The sequence below is a fragment of the Rhinichthys klamathensis genome, unplaced genomic scaffold (genome assembly GCF_029890125.1).
Source record: "Rhinichthys klamathensis goyatoka isolate OS25496 unplaced genomic scaffold, OSU_Roscu_1.1 h1tg000015l_1, whole genome shotgun sequence".
In the NCBI taxonomy this organism is placed as follows: Eukaryota; Metazoa; Chordata; class Actinopteri; order Cypriniformes; family Leuciscidae; genus Rhinichthys; species Rhinichthys klamathensis.
The window spans coordinates 1,911,136-1,927,643 of NW_026606567.1; the positions used below are offsets into that span (position 1 = coordinate 1,911,136).

Sequence of the window (16,508 nt, forward strand, 5' to 3'; positions counted from 1 at the left end):
AAAAGAGATTCATCTAAAAGGTAAAATGATATCACGTATGCAGGCATAATGAATATTTAATTATTTAAGTGCCCATATTTTATTTGACGAAACGCCACCAACATTATGAATGATTGAATGATGAAACTGAATGATTTCTCTCAACTAACCTATAGGTTTTAATAAAACTGAATTGTACATCTAATTAATGGAAATACTGAACAGTAACCCCATCAAATGCAATAATTATTTAATTTAAAAATAACACTAGTAACAACATGCACTTCTGTGACAATTCTGGCTTACCATCTTTTTTATACCACGGAGCTATTTTTATCTTTTCACTTCAAAATAAAAAATATAACTTTTACTCCACAAATCTAAAAACATTGATGTGTCCACAAATTCCTCAGTAACAAATAGACATACAACAACTTTGATATTCAGTATCACTATTTTCCAGAGACACAACATTAGATCAATTAACCTCTTTTTAACCTCTCCTAACTGTTTTGCCTAACTAAATCTCACAAATGTCGATATTCAGATGAAATGACAAAAATATGTTTTAATTTTTTATTATTATTATTATTATGATTAGCCTATTATTAATCAGGCAGACAGGAACTTTAGCTACCGTGAAGACCTAACGCGCCATCGTGTGGTGTGATTTACAGATGAGATTTGGTCAATAGTAAAAAATGGAACATGAATCTCTGATCTTTCCCCGTTTTAAAAGCACTCATATGCGCTGATCGCTTCAGTTTCAGATTCAGAGGACCTTTACTATTTACTGTACCTCATAAACAAGAACGCGCCTTGTGAGCGTTTCAATGACGTTAAAATGACGCAAAGACGCGGTGTCGTCATCTTACCGGAAGTTGAAGAGGGAAATCAGTGGAGTCGCGTTGGCATTAAGTATCAGCCGACGCTCGAGCTCAGGGGAGACGCCGAGCCTGTTCGCAGACTTCAGGAATAGGACATGAGAAGGTAACGTTACAGTTTCTTGACCTTTATGATTTCATTTATGATCATAAATCCTGCTCAAAGCGCGGTAATGAAATGAAAGGCTTTATCATTTAAACAGACTGTTCTCTTAAGCTGTCATTCTCTGGCCACTGAAGACCAACAGTTGCTGAAACATGTTTTTTTTTCAAGTGCCGGTTTCTTCTGGCGAAACTGTTGCAGTTTAAACGTATTTGATTAAACGATTCATATCGTGGGGAATTTAAACCGCACCTCATTGATCTGTGATAGTTATAATTATTGAAATGATATAATAGTCTGTATTGGGTTTTATTTATAAACGTTGGTCAAATCCGCTGGCCTGCCGGGACCTAACCTAACATCAACCTAACGTTAAATGATTCACGTGCGGTTTTCGATTCTCAACGAATCAACGGGACGTATTTGCTAATGTTTAGTTTTCGTTCTCGTGGTTGTTTTCATATTGAGTGTTGACCCCTGGTCGTCTTCTGATTTGGTAATCTGACCTCATTGGTCTTAGACGTCTTAACCTTAGCTAAACAAATTCATGACTAAAGTCATGCACATCTTCACATAGATATTTGTTAGTAATACATGAACATTATGTTTGGATTATTTGCTGTTTACATTATCTGATTAGGTTCTTTCATCTGTTGTCATTTGTCTTGGGCTTATAACATTCATGATAAATAGGCTACTAAAGTTAGCCTATGTCTTGCACATCTATACAAATATTAATTGTACCTTTAATGTAAACATCAATGTTTGTGCTTGTGTTCACAGTTTACATTTTGTGACATTTGGGTTTGATGAGATTTCTAATGTCATTTCATTATCTTTATCCAAAAAATATAGGCTACTAAATTAACACAAAAAACTTATGTTATAGCCTACTAAGTATTTGTAACAAAAAAAAAAAAGTATATTGACGCTACTTGAAAGCAGTTCAATGGAAGTACAGAGATTTCCTCCCCAAATCTTTTAGGATATGGCACATGTTCCAAGTGCATTACTCAGCAGGATATTGTGTGCTGGATTGTGATTTTGGGAATAATGTCATCCTTAGAAAAAAAATCTGGCCTATCCTCTAGTCCTCTGACTGTGTGTAAGTCACTGGCAAAGAGTGTAGGTTGCGGAAAGCATTGCATTAGACAGGAACCATCCCACTGTCCTGTGGTGCGGGACAGGCGCTCTGTGGCCGGACAGATGGCCTCACTGTCAGGAGTCAGTTTGGGAGGGGTGAGGAACTCTGCGTGGCGGCTTAAGACATTACAAATGATCACAATTGAAATGACATCAGCTTTGACTGCCCTCAGGAGTGTGAATCCCATTGGAGCCAAATTCTGCACATAGTTGGAAAACACTGCTGTTTATGTCTTTGTTTGATTGATTGATTGATTGATTTGTACAGGACAGGTGTGATTTCTTTGCTGTTTCATTAGGGATATTTTTGATTATTTTTTAAATGAATATTTGTACTTTTCTGCTCAATCTGTTGTTTAATATCGAGTCCAACCAATAAATGGCACCATTTGTTGAGTCTCTAAAGAATATACCCAACAACACCTCTACACAACTGTGTTCAACATGAAACAGTTATTCACATGTAAAATAACTTATTCAATTTATAGTTTGGACTTTTTTTATCATTTGACTCTGTACAGCCACCTCTCCTCAAGTTAATGATGTATTGTGTAGCATTTTAAACGTTAAGTTTGGGTGTATTCACACCTGCCTTGTTTGGTTCGATTGAATCGAACTCTAGTTCGTTTCCCCCCTTGGTGCGGACCTTTTGGGCAGGTGTGAATACAGCAATCGAACTCGGGTGCGGACCAAACAACCGAACCGAGACCCAGCTGAAGAGGTGGTCTCGGTACGGTTCCAAACGAACTCTGGTACGGTTCGTTTACGGTGTGAACATGAACCGACCCAATTGCAAGAAAGCACTGCGCCTTTGAGTTAATAGGCTTCCGTAGTCGGAGATTTTGGCATAATGGTTTGTGTTATTGTTGTTCAAGTGCGAAAGAGAATTCCATTCCGGCGCGCTGTCGGCCACACGATACTGTTGCGCGTCTTTCTGCGCGTCGTGTGTGCATCATTGGAAAGGAATGAATGAATGAGTGTGTGCATCAGGACATTCACATACAGCGCGTTCTCTTTAGTCTAATCGCGCATAGATGCAAAAAAAAGCTTTTGCAGTTCATATAATGTAACGATAGTTACAATACAAGGATGACGCTGCATTAAACTGGACAAACTTAAATCGCAAGCGTTAACATTGACAGCACTTGTTAGCAGTAGCCTATATACAATAAGAATCTCATTATTTGAATGTGTGAACATAGCCCCTCTCTATGAATCAACTTTATACCTTATCCGTCTTCTGCGCAGTTTCTTCATATTGCGTTTGTACAGAATAACACAAAATTAGTAAAATAACAAATATTGCAGTACGAAATATCTCCATGCTGAACCTTTTTTGCACTTCCTGATTTCCCTACTTGAGAATCCTTGTCCAATGAATGGACGACCTTAGCACACATGTGGTTTTGTTGACAAATTTTGGTTCACTTGCAAAAAGAGCAGTGTGAAAGCGAACCGTACCAAAAAAAAAAAAATTTGGTCCGGACCAAAGCAAGTGAACTATCGGACTTTCCTGGTGTGAATACACCCTTAGAAATGACTTCAAACAAAGTAAGTTTAAAATTTTGACATCCAGGGCTGGAACAGTCATACATGAATTGGAAAAACCTTATACTATAAGTCACCATGAAATCAAAATTTACAATTCTTTTTGTTGTGGAATATTGTTAGAGGTCAATCAATTTGATCGGTTTTGCCGATTAATCGCCACCGATAACCGATTGCTTGAATAACCGGTTATCGGCAAAAATCCATACCGATAGTTTATCCTGGTTGCATCCATTGCTGGAGCGAATGAGAAGGGTGCGCTGTCATTATACAGTATGAGAGTGACCTCTAGAAGCGAAATAAAAACTATCACTGGCACCTCGTGGTGTTTGTTTTGACACGTGAGGCTGCGCTCTATACAGAGCAGGACACTTCCATGCTGTGACCTTTGTGTAGATATTTAAAGTCGGCCATCTTTAAGCATGACTTTTTGGATTTATATGATTGCAACACTTACTTAATTTACATTAACCAAGGCTAATAAAAGTATTGTTCATTGTTAATTTCATCATTAACTAATACATTTTTACATTTTAAAGTTGTAGCCTATCTCTTGACATTACTTGCACTATGAACTAATGAATGATCAAGGTAAAATTAATTGGCTTTATTATTTTTATATTAAAAAAAAGTGCAGTACATTTTCATGGTTCTGTACTATGTTTACATTTTAAAGGTCAGTACTATTTTATGTGTTATGTTTGTTTTTCAGTGTCCATTTTAAAAACTAGGCTATAGCCTAGGTTAATCAGTTGATGAATCAAACATGGTAGCCTAATCTTTATCGGTAAAATCGGCCGATCGCTAAATATTGCATTATTAACAATTAATCCAAGCACATCATTATTTTAATCTTTTATTTTTTATTTATTTTTATTTTTATTTTGTACTTTGTATATTTATATGTATATGCAGCAACATGTAGTCCAAAACAAATTTCCTTTCGAGGATAATAAAGTATACTACTACTACTACTACTACTACTACTAATCCATGGTCCTTCATAATCTTTAATCAAAATATTAATTACTCACCCTCATGCTGTACCAACCCCGTAAGACCTTCGTTCATCTTCGGAACACAAATGAAGATATTTTTTATTAAATCTGAGAGGTGGATCACTCCCCCATAGGCTTCCTAAGGGAGTGAAACTTGACGGCCCAGAAAGTCATTGAAGAAAATGTTTAAATATTTCATGTGCCTACAGTGGCTCCACTATAAGTTTATCAAGCGACGAGAATACTTTTTGTGCGGAAAACAAAACAAAAAAAACGACTTTATTCGACTATTCCATTGCTTCCTTGTGGGCCTGAGACGAGAGTTCAAGAGATTTCCAGGACGCATGCGTGAGAACTGACGTTCTTCTTCGTAATTAATGACTTAATTTTCATTTTTGGGTGACCTATCCCTTTAAGTCAGAAGTTTCAAACCAGATGTTAGCTTGCTTGTTGTACTTCCATTACAATAATGAGGGTGCGATAGTTTTACTTACTTTAAATGTGCCCAATTGTATGCCTAGTCATTTGCAACAGCCAGGAATGTAGAAGGTGTGGGAAAGCGCTGGGTCACACCATTTGACACTGCTGAGAATCCGGAGAATTTATAGATGTGTGGAATATTTGGGACTGTTTTAGAAGCAGAACAGGTCCATCTGCTACTAGTTTAGAGGCCCTGTGTTGAGCGAAACTGATGTCTTCGGCTCACTGCTCTTCATCATGTCAGATCTAATGAGCGATTGCGCGCCACTAAATGACATACGATAGGAATTAATTGAGTCAAAGTTTCTGAAAAACACTGGATCTCCGTGCTTGTTAAACAAATGATTTCCCAAAACAAGACAAGGATGAAGAATGTTAATGAGATGTTGTTTTAGTCACACATTACTTATAGATGCACATAAACGTTCAAGTGTGCTTAATGTTTTAAAAAGGGCAATATCTGTAAACATTTATCTTAATCTGAGCAAGCTTTTAAGCAGGGAAGGACTGCTCTGTTGTCTTACTGTGATAAATGTTTTCACATGTGATCTATATGAAGGCTTATTTCATGCCAAACTGAAAATGTTGTCTTTTACCCACCTCCATTTCATTCTAAACCTGTATTACTTTCTTCTGTGGAACACAAAAGGAGACCTTAGACAGAATGTCATTGCTTTTACCAAACAATGACCAGGTAACAAAACTGAGACATTTCTGTCCCACCATTGAAAGTCCTGCTTACCAAAACTTTGAGGCTCTGAAAAGTCGTGTTATAAAGACATCGTAAAAGTAATCCATATGAATCCAGAGACATGATTTTAAGTTCTATCACTTCAGCAATTGTGTCTCTTCTAAAGACTTTGAGTAAACTGCCCAATTCATATAGATTAGCCTATATTCTTGTAAACTTTTTGAAGCTTATGTTTTGGTTGCATGGACTTTTAATGGTGAGACAGAAATGTCTCTGGTTTCATTAGTGATGTCTTGATGTTTCTTTCGCAGAGGAACGAGAGTCTATCTCTTAATTCCCCTTCTGTATAGGATTTAAATTAGTCTGGTGGTGTTAAAATCTAAAATGTTGAGGGATGCAACCTGAAAAACTGTGAGCTTGCAAAGAGCCAAGCCAACTAAAAATGTTATTGGGCTTGTGTCAAATGAGACCACCATGGGATCTGTTTGCGGGGTTGTACCAGGACAAAACTGCAGTTGGAGGTGCAAATGAACAGACTCGGTGTGTCTCTCAGGAGTCAGGACTGCTCTAATTCCCATCTGCTTCTACAGGTCTCCACGATGGACACAGAGATGATGCCGAAATTCTCCTCAAAAGATGAGGAAATCGATTACTGGAAATGCTTGTCTCTCAAATACAAGAAGAGGTAAGCTGAAGTCATTAACTACTAAATATAGCAACTAGCTGAGCTTTTTACAACTGTGCAGTTTACCTTCACATAAAAGCCATGGGGAGTCCGCTGTTTATGTTCTAACAAACATTTTTTTTTTAAATGGCCATATTCTTTTAGTTAAACTTTGGCTGGCTGAGGCAGTAATGGTTGTTTCTGTGTTCATAGTCATACCTACAGTCACAAGCCCTGCAAGTGGTGAATGGCTGTAAATGTGACTATAGCACTTTGTCATAGAAAAACAGAGAAGATGCCACAACATGCAGAGCCTTTCACTGCTCCTGACAAAAGAGATGCACTGAAACACTGTGGAAATGCTCCACAGTTCCAGTTATTGTGTTGGGCATCTCATAATGTCATTTGTAAAACATGTGATGTAACGTTATAGTCAAGCTTGATTTCCTTTCACAGTGCTTGAAGTGAAGAAGTCACAAGAACTATATGGTGGGAAATGCATATCTATGTAGTTTCAGGCCCAAAATGCACTCTATGCAAGTACGTGATTTGCCTGCATATCTTAGACTACTCCTCGGAACCCTTTAGGTGGTTTCATATATCATTCTACAACCCAACGAATGCAGATTTAACGTTCACTCGGCAAAAACAGCCACCAACCAACCAACGCTAACAGGGTTACTGATCCGACAAAACCTGACGAATGTACCTGTTGCTGTTGGTCGATCTATGTTGGTGCAGTTTGAATTGGACTTAAATGTACACAGAGATTCAATTTTCTTTCAATGTTTCTTAACACGCTTAAGTACTCTTTTAAAAAAAATGATGTTAAACTTAGTTTTGCCTTGTAGTACATTTTAAATCATTGTTTTAATAATCTTTTTGTTTTAAAGTGCACTTATTTTGGTGTGTTGCCTTCCGTACTAAAGCACATGTGGATTTAAAAGTATTGTTTAGGTGTTATTTAGCTCAGAGTGTATTCTTGACTTCTTGAAAAGTGGAGGGAGAGTGTCTCTGATCTAAAACAGAGCTGGCAGGCAGTTGGTCCTCTGCTGGCACTAATGCTGACCGCGAGCCTGCTGGTGGTCTCTGTCTGTTTCGCTCTGAACTCCTACACAGTTTCAACACGTGCACATGCTCCTCCTGGGCTGTGGTTTTACTGTCTCGGAGTCTTGGTGGAGCACAGGAAGTTCTCAAATCCCAGGAATTTCCTGCTGAGGAAGGAGCAGAACATGCTTTCCTGGAAATAGTCACACAAATGAGTCTGCCTATTAACTCACTTGACGGAACATCAAGCCTTAAAAGACGCAAGCAAACACCCAACCACCCACAACATCCTGACATCATGATTGGTGAGAAAACACCACTCACATTAACTTGGTTTATATGTGCTTTTGGGGTCGTTAAGATTTTTTAGTTTAAAATGTTTTTATTAAACATTATAAATGTCTTTACCGTCACTTTTGATCAGTTTAATGTATCAATGCTGATAAAAAGTATTATTGGGGAAGAAAAAAAAAACTTACTGACCCTCAAACTTTTGAACAGTAGTGAGTAATACCTCCAATATGGACTGAATGTGCATTTGAGCAGCTTCCTGTTGTCGAGTGAGTGTTTTGTGCTGAGGAGGCAGGCCGCACGTGTCTGATATTTCAGGGAAGGAGGGAGGAGGTGACAGATTTAAGGTTCCCTCTGCACATTACACAAGGAGGCTTGAGGGAAGTGACCAGGGTTAAAGGGATGTGTCATGTCAAACAGCACCACATGGCTTCGGAAACGCAGTCTAAAAACAACCAGGACCCTGCATTCAGTCTGCTTAGCTCATTTCCTGCCACCAGACCGCACTATTCATCTCCAGCCGGTCTGTGACCCCTGACCTTCAAGGGTTCAAAGTGAACATTTGGCAGTGCAGATGCATGAAGTAGATCTTTTCAACAACTGCATCATTTCTGGCCATGAGATGCTCCGACTCACTATCAAACTACAGGAACTGCTGAATTCTTCTTTGTGATGTGTGGTGGGTTACACGGTGTCGTGGATTTAACTGGGTGTCGTTTTTGGACCACTTTTAGGACCTCCAGTCTGAACGGCCACAGTGACTGTAATTCATCTGCTTTAGCACCAGCTGTCAAGGCCTAAATGCTTGTAGCGTGTCAGCTCTTTGTTGCAGTCTGGGTGTCAATTTGCATTGCATAGTTAATGTGATGAATGTGCCGCCACTGTTCCAGATGGCTGGTGACGTGTGATTGTTTTATATGTTTGCGTATCTGCAGTTGTCATGACGCTCAGGAGGAGCTGCAGGAGTTTCAGGAAGGCAGTCGGGAGCTGGAGGCCGAGCTGGAAGCTCAGCTGGGTCAGGCTGAACACCGTATCCGAGACCTGCAGTCAGAGAACCAGCGGCTGAAGAGCGAGGTGGACACACTCAAGGTAGACGAGATCTGGAATTTCCTTGCTCTTTTGAAAGGACACAAAAAATCCAGCCAGGCCATTTGTGGAAAGAAACCAAGCTATGAAAATGGGTTGTTCAGAAATCATCACATTATTGGAGAGAATCTCATAAAACCTGTCTAGGACATATTTCATTCTAATACATAAAGAAATAGTAAATTATATTCTCCTTATAATGAAGCCTATTTGGGATGCATGTTTGCGATCAAGATTTGTTCTTTTGAGAAATTGCTTTTATTCAGCAAGGACGAATTAAATTGATCAAAAGTGATACATTTATGATGTTATAAAGGAAAATTACTATTTTTAATGTTTCTGAAAGAAGTGTCTTATGCTCATCAAGCGTGCATTTATTTGATAAAAATACAGAAGAAAAAAACTTATATTGTGAAATATTATTACAATTTATAATAATTTCAATTTTAATATACTTTAAAATATAATTGATTTCTGATGCAAAGCTGAATTTTCAGCATTATTACTCCAGTCTTCAGTGTCACATGATCCTTTAGAAATCATTCTAATATTCCGGTACTGTATGTACATAATGGTAGTATTTGTTATGTGTATTTCAGTTACGTAGTTATATTTTGGAATTTTTATTCCAATACTGTAAGCAATATTCAGTAATCTAGTGAGAATCACTATTGAGGCCTTGTCCACATTAATACGTTTTGTTGGAAAACGCATATTTTTCTCTCCGCTTGAAATTTCAAAACGCTGCTTTCACATTGTAGTGTGGACTGTGAAAATGGAGGCTTTCGAAAACAATGACGCATTTTTAGTCATATGAATCATTCAGCCTAGAGCAAGAAGGTGGACAACGTTGTACCACAGTTATTTTGGCTGCTCTCCATTTTGATAGCATTGTTAAAGATTAATGTCAACTTTTTCTTACCCACAGCAACGCCTTTGGTACGTCTAAGTAAATAAACGCCTGACAGAAATGACACGTCAAAGCGTATTATGTTTTACTCATGCGCAGTATTATGGAATAATGGATATTGGTATAATGGATGTAAGCGTTTTCAGAAGATTTAGTACCTAATGATGGCGATATCTCCACACACCTTTAATCTGCAGTTTTATCTCTAAAAGATCAGCAGAGCCCAGTGTGAGAGCTGTCGAGGGTCTCGGTTAATCCCAAGTGCGCTGTAATTGGATGTTCGGATGAAGAGGAAGAAAATAGAAGGCTAATGGCTCAGCAGAAAAGTTCAGTTATAGCACAGTTGTTCCTCTAAGACCCTGACAGAAATATCTTGATAATGGCTTGAGTTTAAGTAGACACTTGATTTATACAGCTAGTTTATATTTGGCCAAGGTCTGCTTACCCAAATGCAAATAACATTTAAACTGCTTGCTTGGGCTGTCCCAGAAAGCACGGTCATTAACTGATCACATTCTCCAAAACATAGAACTAGCCTTTGCCCACTGTCCTTGCATTTATTTTGGAAAATATAGGACACTCATTATTGTACCACGGTCCAAAACAATATGAATTTAGACTAAAAGAAATGGGGTGGATAAAATAGGTTATCTACAGGAGAAGTCGGGAAGGTTGCCATGTGCACTGACATTCCTCATTTCCATGTTCCTCATCTAATGACAGTTGACCAATAATTAAGACAAATGGAAGTAAAACAAATATTGTTTGTCACCATTGTGCCACTGCAATGAGAAAAATATACCCACTGTCATAAGGAAGTTTCCAAACAATGTTTGAGCTACACTTATTAAGCCAGAACATCTCTGATTTGGATAGGATTGTGCTCTCTGTAGTTAAGGCTGTAATGTATGGATGTGTGCGTTATGGAAGCTCATGTGCTCTTGATACGGTTTTGCTTGATACAAGTACACGCAAGAAAAAGTATTCATGTCTGAATTGGAATTCTTTGTGAAAACCATCAAACTGCATTTTAAAGCTGCAGTCCGTAGCTTTTTTTGGGTTAAAAATGATCCAAAATACATATTTGAGAAAATGCATAACCAGCGAGTGTTCAAAACTATCTGCTTGCCTTTGCTCGATTCAAAGCGGTAAGCTTGTAATAATGTTTTTAATTCCAGTGGTACTGGTGGATTTCCGCGGGAGATTCGAGCTTGTCTTTGCGTCATTACGTCACATCTGTACACACAAAGAAGGAGTCTCGGATAGTAGGCCATATTGCGTGTGAGGATGTTGGAGGTGGAGATTTATAGCCTTTTCTCACAACACTTGATATAATTAAACTTATCAATTTGATGGCGGATCCAGAAAGGTTCAAACGACGATCATCAGTGACAACTAGAGATTCACCCGTTGTAAAATGCAAAAGACTTCGTTTGGACTCGGAGTGGCTACAGAAAAAAGAGATTGCGACCGGACCCATGCGGAAACAAGAATGCATATCGCCCGGAAGGACATTAAATGTAGTCACGCAATGCTGACGTTGTTAACATTAACAATTTGAGAACAAAGTATAATTTGAACAGTTTTGTGTGATATAAGTGATTTTTAAATTTAATCAGCAAGATTTACTGCAATGTCAGAACCAAAGTGGATGTTACTTACTTGTTCAGATGACATTTTCCGGTGAAAATTATTATGTTGGTCATACTTCCAAAAAGAATAATCTGTGATTCTGAATGCCAGTATCCACACCGGCACGGTTACTGACAGCCGCACACTCTCCTCAAACATTGTGTTCATCCGTGCTGTGCCCGTGTCGAAGTACAACTCACGTAAAGTTGATAATTCCGCGAATGACTGCAATTGCAGATTTCGAACAGAGATGGCGACAGAGAGGAAAAACTGCAGACTGCAGCTTTAAGTAAAAGTATTTATAGCTGATGTTTTCTCACCAGCCATTGTCAGAAAGTTCAAATAGTTTATGAGGGTTGGTGACTCAGACTATGTCTCCCCTGTGTCCCTGACTGCAGGATAAACTGGAGCAGCAGTACGCCCAGAGCTATAAGCAGATATCCATGCTGGAGGACGACCTGGTCCAGACGCGTGGCATCAAGGAACAGCTGCACAAATATGTCAGAGAGCTGGAGCAGGCCAACGACGACCTGGAGAGAGCCAAGAGGTACACGACAACATTTTGTCATTCTAAACTAACTTTGCTCTGATTTGCTAGACTACTTTAGTATAGACCATTTAGAAATGGGTCTAGACTAGCTTACACGGCACTACTGTCCAACAAACCCTGACCAAACTACATGGAGCAAGTGTTTTGCTAAAGGTATATTTACAATGATGGTCTGGATTTGTGCAGGGCCACCATCACATCTCTGGAGGACTTTGAACAGAGGCTAAACCAGGCAATAGAGCGGAACGCATTCCTGGAGAGCGAACTGGACGAGAAGGAGTCACTCCTGGTCTCAGTGCAGAGGCTAAAGGATGAAGCTAGAGGTACTTTGCTACATGGCTTGACATTAACTTTTTTGCTCACCCAGCCACTGTGGCTTGTGGTTTTCCAAAGTTACTTGCCACTCAGCATTTTCACTGGCCACAATTTTGACATCAATACCATGGGGAAAAACTGCCATATATATTTTTTTAGTTTTATCTCATAATTTGGCTGCAGGTTTATTAGGCTGCTGTCACTTTAAGACCTGACGCACGGATCCATTTTACTGTTACCACCTGCGTTTTCTTTCTCAACTGTTTACGTTCACTTAAAACATAACTGAATTTGTTTACGTGAACACTCGGCAAGACTGGCATTTTGACATTATTTTGTGTGTATTTGACTGCTTAAGCGCAATAAGCACTGAAAAATAACTCAGTTTACTGCTGAGAGGCGGCTTTGTGCACGCACTTTGACCAAAAAAATCGGCAGGAATAAGTAAAATTATGCGCAATACGCACAATATTCCCACGCCAAAATTCGAGCCGCCAAAGTGGTTAGTAAGTGTGACTGCGTTAGACGCCACTGCTGAAATTCACGCGCATTTGGCAGGTTTCCAGGTGTTAATGTCAAGCCCTGCTACAGGACACGCTTCATTGCAGCACTGCAATTAAAGGCATGCAGCTGACACAAACTGACTCATTGCTTAGCTTTTCAAGGAGATTAAGCGGAAGTTACGACCAAGTTTTCTTCCCTTTCTTGCAATTTACCAAATGAGGAAGAAACATGTTGGACAGGACTAGATTTTTTCAATTGGGAACGGATTGTATTGTAGAAGTGTCCCATGTAAACGAAATGATTTCTGTATGGTTGCTGGAGGGGAGGAATTGAAACTCGTGTGGCTTTTGGACGACCTTATTATGAGAGCACATTAATTTTTAAAAATGAGTTGCGTGCATAAATAATTGATAAGAAACACAACAACGTTCCATAAAAAAAAAAAGCATTGTCGAAGCAAATTTTGACTTGACAAAAATGTTGGCATGAACCTTAATGAACTTACAATAGAAGTCAAGGTATTCTGGACAGAAATCGAAACCGAAATCTCCACGGACAGGTTTTTGTAATGCCGACTTATCAAACAAACATGTTTTTCTGTGGAAATCAATATGTTTGCAGATGCTATCAAGTTGAAGAATTGAACAAATCATTCCATTTCAGTTTGTTCTGGTTTATCAGTGCAAAATGTGCATGTTCACGTAGACTTGCGGCAAGAGTTGGCTGTACGAGAGAGGACTTCAGATGTTGTCAGGATGTCGGCCCCCAGCTCTCCCACCCTAGACATTGATAAGACAGACTCTGCCGTGCAAGCGTCCCTGTCCCTCCCGGCCACACCTGTAGGGAATAAGACCATGGACCACCCTTTCATTGCTTCCAAAGGTTGGTGTTCTTTGTCATTGAGTTTATTAGTATCAACCAATAGCCGATTAACAGTAGAGGTGGTTCCGTTCAAAAAATCTACCAACAGTCTTGGATACATTTTCTTTTTGTTTGTATTTGTATGATTTTATTTAAATAATAATATCAACATTGTATTAGCCATTGATATTCATGTTATTTTAGCAAACTCTTTTAGCTGTCTGACTGTTTTTCTTCTCTCCAAAGCGTTGACCAATGGCTATGGAAACTCTCCCCTCACACCATCTGCACGCATCTCAGCCCTTAACATCGTTGGTGAGCTCCTGCGGAAAGTTGGGGTAATTCCTGAATACTTTAATCGTGAAACCGATCGGTGTACGACACTTTAACACTTACAAATGATAGCTGTATCAAAACAGATTCAAAATGAAATACTGATGGGATGTCTGTTTTTGTGCAGGCTCTCGAGTCTAAACTAGCTGCCTGTAGGAACTTTGCCAAGGACCAGGCAGCAAGGAAAAGTTACGCCACAGGAAATGGAAACCTCATCAACAGCAACGCAACCAAGTTCTCTCATTCACTCCACACTACGTATTTTGACAAGACGTAAGTGTTTGGATTGCTGTTGTCTGCTTAGCAGACTTGCACAGGTTGACATTTGTGAAACATTTGTGTATGAAATATATTTAACAGATATTAATCCCGAATCCTGTTATTGAGAACATATAAACAATATTAATTTCGTTTGACGTTAATAGTGTGTGACTACCATGAAACCAGAAAACCTTATGTCCGTTTTGCATACTTCAAACTAGGGATGCACGATATAGGATTTTGGCCGATATTCGATATGCCGATATTTTCAAACTAATTTTGCCCGATACCGATATATTTGTTTGTTTGTTTTTTAAGTGCAAAAAAAGCTTATTAAAGCTTCTATTAAAGTTCAGTCAAGAGCAGTAAGTGATTTCCTCTGTGTTTTGTTGTTTTATTAACATTAACCGGATTGTTCTCCCAAAAATTTTAATTGTCATCATTTACTCTCAAGTTTCTTTCTTCTGTTGAAAATAAAAGTTATTTGGAAGAATGTGGCTAACCAAACAGTTGCTGTACTTCAGTGACTTCCATAGTATATTTAAGCACAAGAAAGAAATGAATACAGGTTTGGAACAACATTAGAGTGAGTAAATAATGACAGAATTTTTATTTCTGGGTGCAGTATCTCTTTAAGGACAAGCGGCAGCATATTATTACTGTCTCTTTAAGAACTGCACGCGACGCGTCTAATATACACGCATTTGACAAGCAGATTTTCTCTGTTTGCTTTCACTTTAGACATAACCAACTTTATGTAAACCTTGTGTGTATTTGACAGTATCAGCGCAATAAGACTCGAAAGATCAGTCCAGTATGCAGGCGCTGTGACAGGCTTTTAGTTCCTGTGAGCGTCGGGTGTAACGCGCTCAGAAAAGCACGTTAGAACAGCGCATCAGCACGTGAATGACATGTTTACCTAGCAAGACTTTGACGCACATGTAAATAATAAACTTTTGTGAATTGCGGTGTCCCGTGACCGTGAGTGTAACTCTACCTCTGCGTTTACATGTGATGTGATGTGAATGTACGTCGCGTTGTACAGTATGTTGAGATGAAGGCGCCAGAATTGAACTGATAGAATGCACGATACTATGATTTTTCTTCAAAAGCAGATCGTGGAGACATTTTAATCGTCCACGATCAAAAACCACCTGAGACGCACACCCCTAGTTGGAAGTTTAAGTTGCTGGCGCTCGTTCGCGGTCGTCACGTACGCATAGGAAACGCCACCCTATCGGCAAGGCTCATCGGCAGAAATATTCATATCGGCCGATGATGGTCATTTTAAGCTTTTATCGGCCGATACCGATGTTGTCCCGATATCATCGTGCATCCCTTCTACAAACTACCATGAAGTGATAATGGTGTCCTCTTTGATAGTTGATGATAATAGTGCTCTGATCACATCCAGGTTGTGTGTCATGGCTAAAGCAGCGTGTAGCTTACATGAAAATATTATTGGTGAAAAGTTCTATGGTCTGGTGTCATGGCATCAGTATGAGTGTTTATTGATGTTTTGCTCATGGCTGTTGTTCACAGGACTATAAATGGACTGGACCCTGGTGCCCTGACCGCCATGGCTCCCCCGCGAGCCGTGTCTCCTCCCGGCATGCTCCCTCTCAGCGTGTGACAGACGGTCCACCTCCACACAAGCTCGGACACATGGAAATGGAGAGGACACTCGAGAGAGAGAATGTGTGAGTGTGTGCGTAAGAGAGACTGAGATGACATGCCTCCAGCGCGTCTGACAGATACATGTCAGGCGTGGGGGTGCCGTTCCTGTGAGCGTCCCGCGTGGTTCTCTTGTTCTCACGAGGTCTCACTTAAAGCCAGCAAAACGACAAGGGTCCGAGTCGGACCGCAGCTTCAGTGTGTGTTTTTAGTGAGCCGCACAATTTAAAAGATGTTTAGCAAAATATAAAAACGATTAAAAAGAACGAAAAGGGATTTTCTTTGAGGTGAACGTCACTGTATGCTGAACACAGATGAGTGTGTGTGTGTGTGTGTGTGTGTGTGTGTGTGTGTGTGTGTTGTATGAGTGTTTGGGTTATGTGTGAGATCTGAACGTCCCCTCAGCCTTGATTTACATGTTCACTGTTTTCAGGTTCAGTAAAGGGTCCTAATGTGGAGGTCAGCAGATGTGTTTAACTAGAATGAATGCAAGAAAACCTTCATGTTACACAACTTCACCTACCTTTAAAAGCTCCTTTAATGAATTATTGACC

At 39.4% G+C, this 16,508-nt stretch overlaps 1 protein-coding gene across 1 annotated transcript; it reads left to right on the forward strand.

Annotated features, from left to right (window-relative positions):
* Positions 1–830: 830 nt before the first annotated feature.
* Positions 831–16,272, forward strand: ndel1b (nudE neurodevelopment protein 1-like 1b). The gene is made up of 9 exons (XM_056272644.1): positions 831–969; positions 6,417–6,511; positions 8,764–8,917; positions 11,855–12,003; positions 12,193–12,329; positions 13,531–13,707; positions 13,933–14,024; positions 14,147–14,292; positions 15,823–16,272. Exons 2-9 carry the CDS (start codon positions 6,426–6,428, stop codon positions 15,911–15,913), a joined length of 1,032 nt encoding a protein of 343 aa, XP_056128619.1. The 5' UTR covers positions 831–969; positions 6,417–6,425; the 3' UTR covers positions 15,914–16,272.
* Positions 16,273–16,508: the final 236 nt, after the last annotated feature.

Coding starts and splice junctions, on each gene's coding strand:
- ndel1b (XM_056272644.1), top strand. CDS start 6,426: ATGGACACAGAGATGATGCCGAAATTCTCCTCAAAAGATGAGGAAATC. Junction 8,918..11,854: donor GCGAGGTGGACACACTCAAG/GTAGACGAGATC, acceptor CCCTGACTGCAG/GATAAACTGGAGCAGCAGTA. Junction 13,708..13,932: donor CCCTTTCATTGCTTCCAAAG/GTTGGTGTTCTT, acceptor TTCTCTCCAAAG/CGTTGACCAATGGCTATGGA.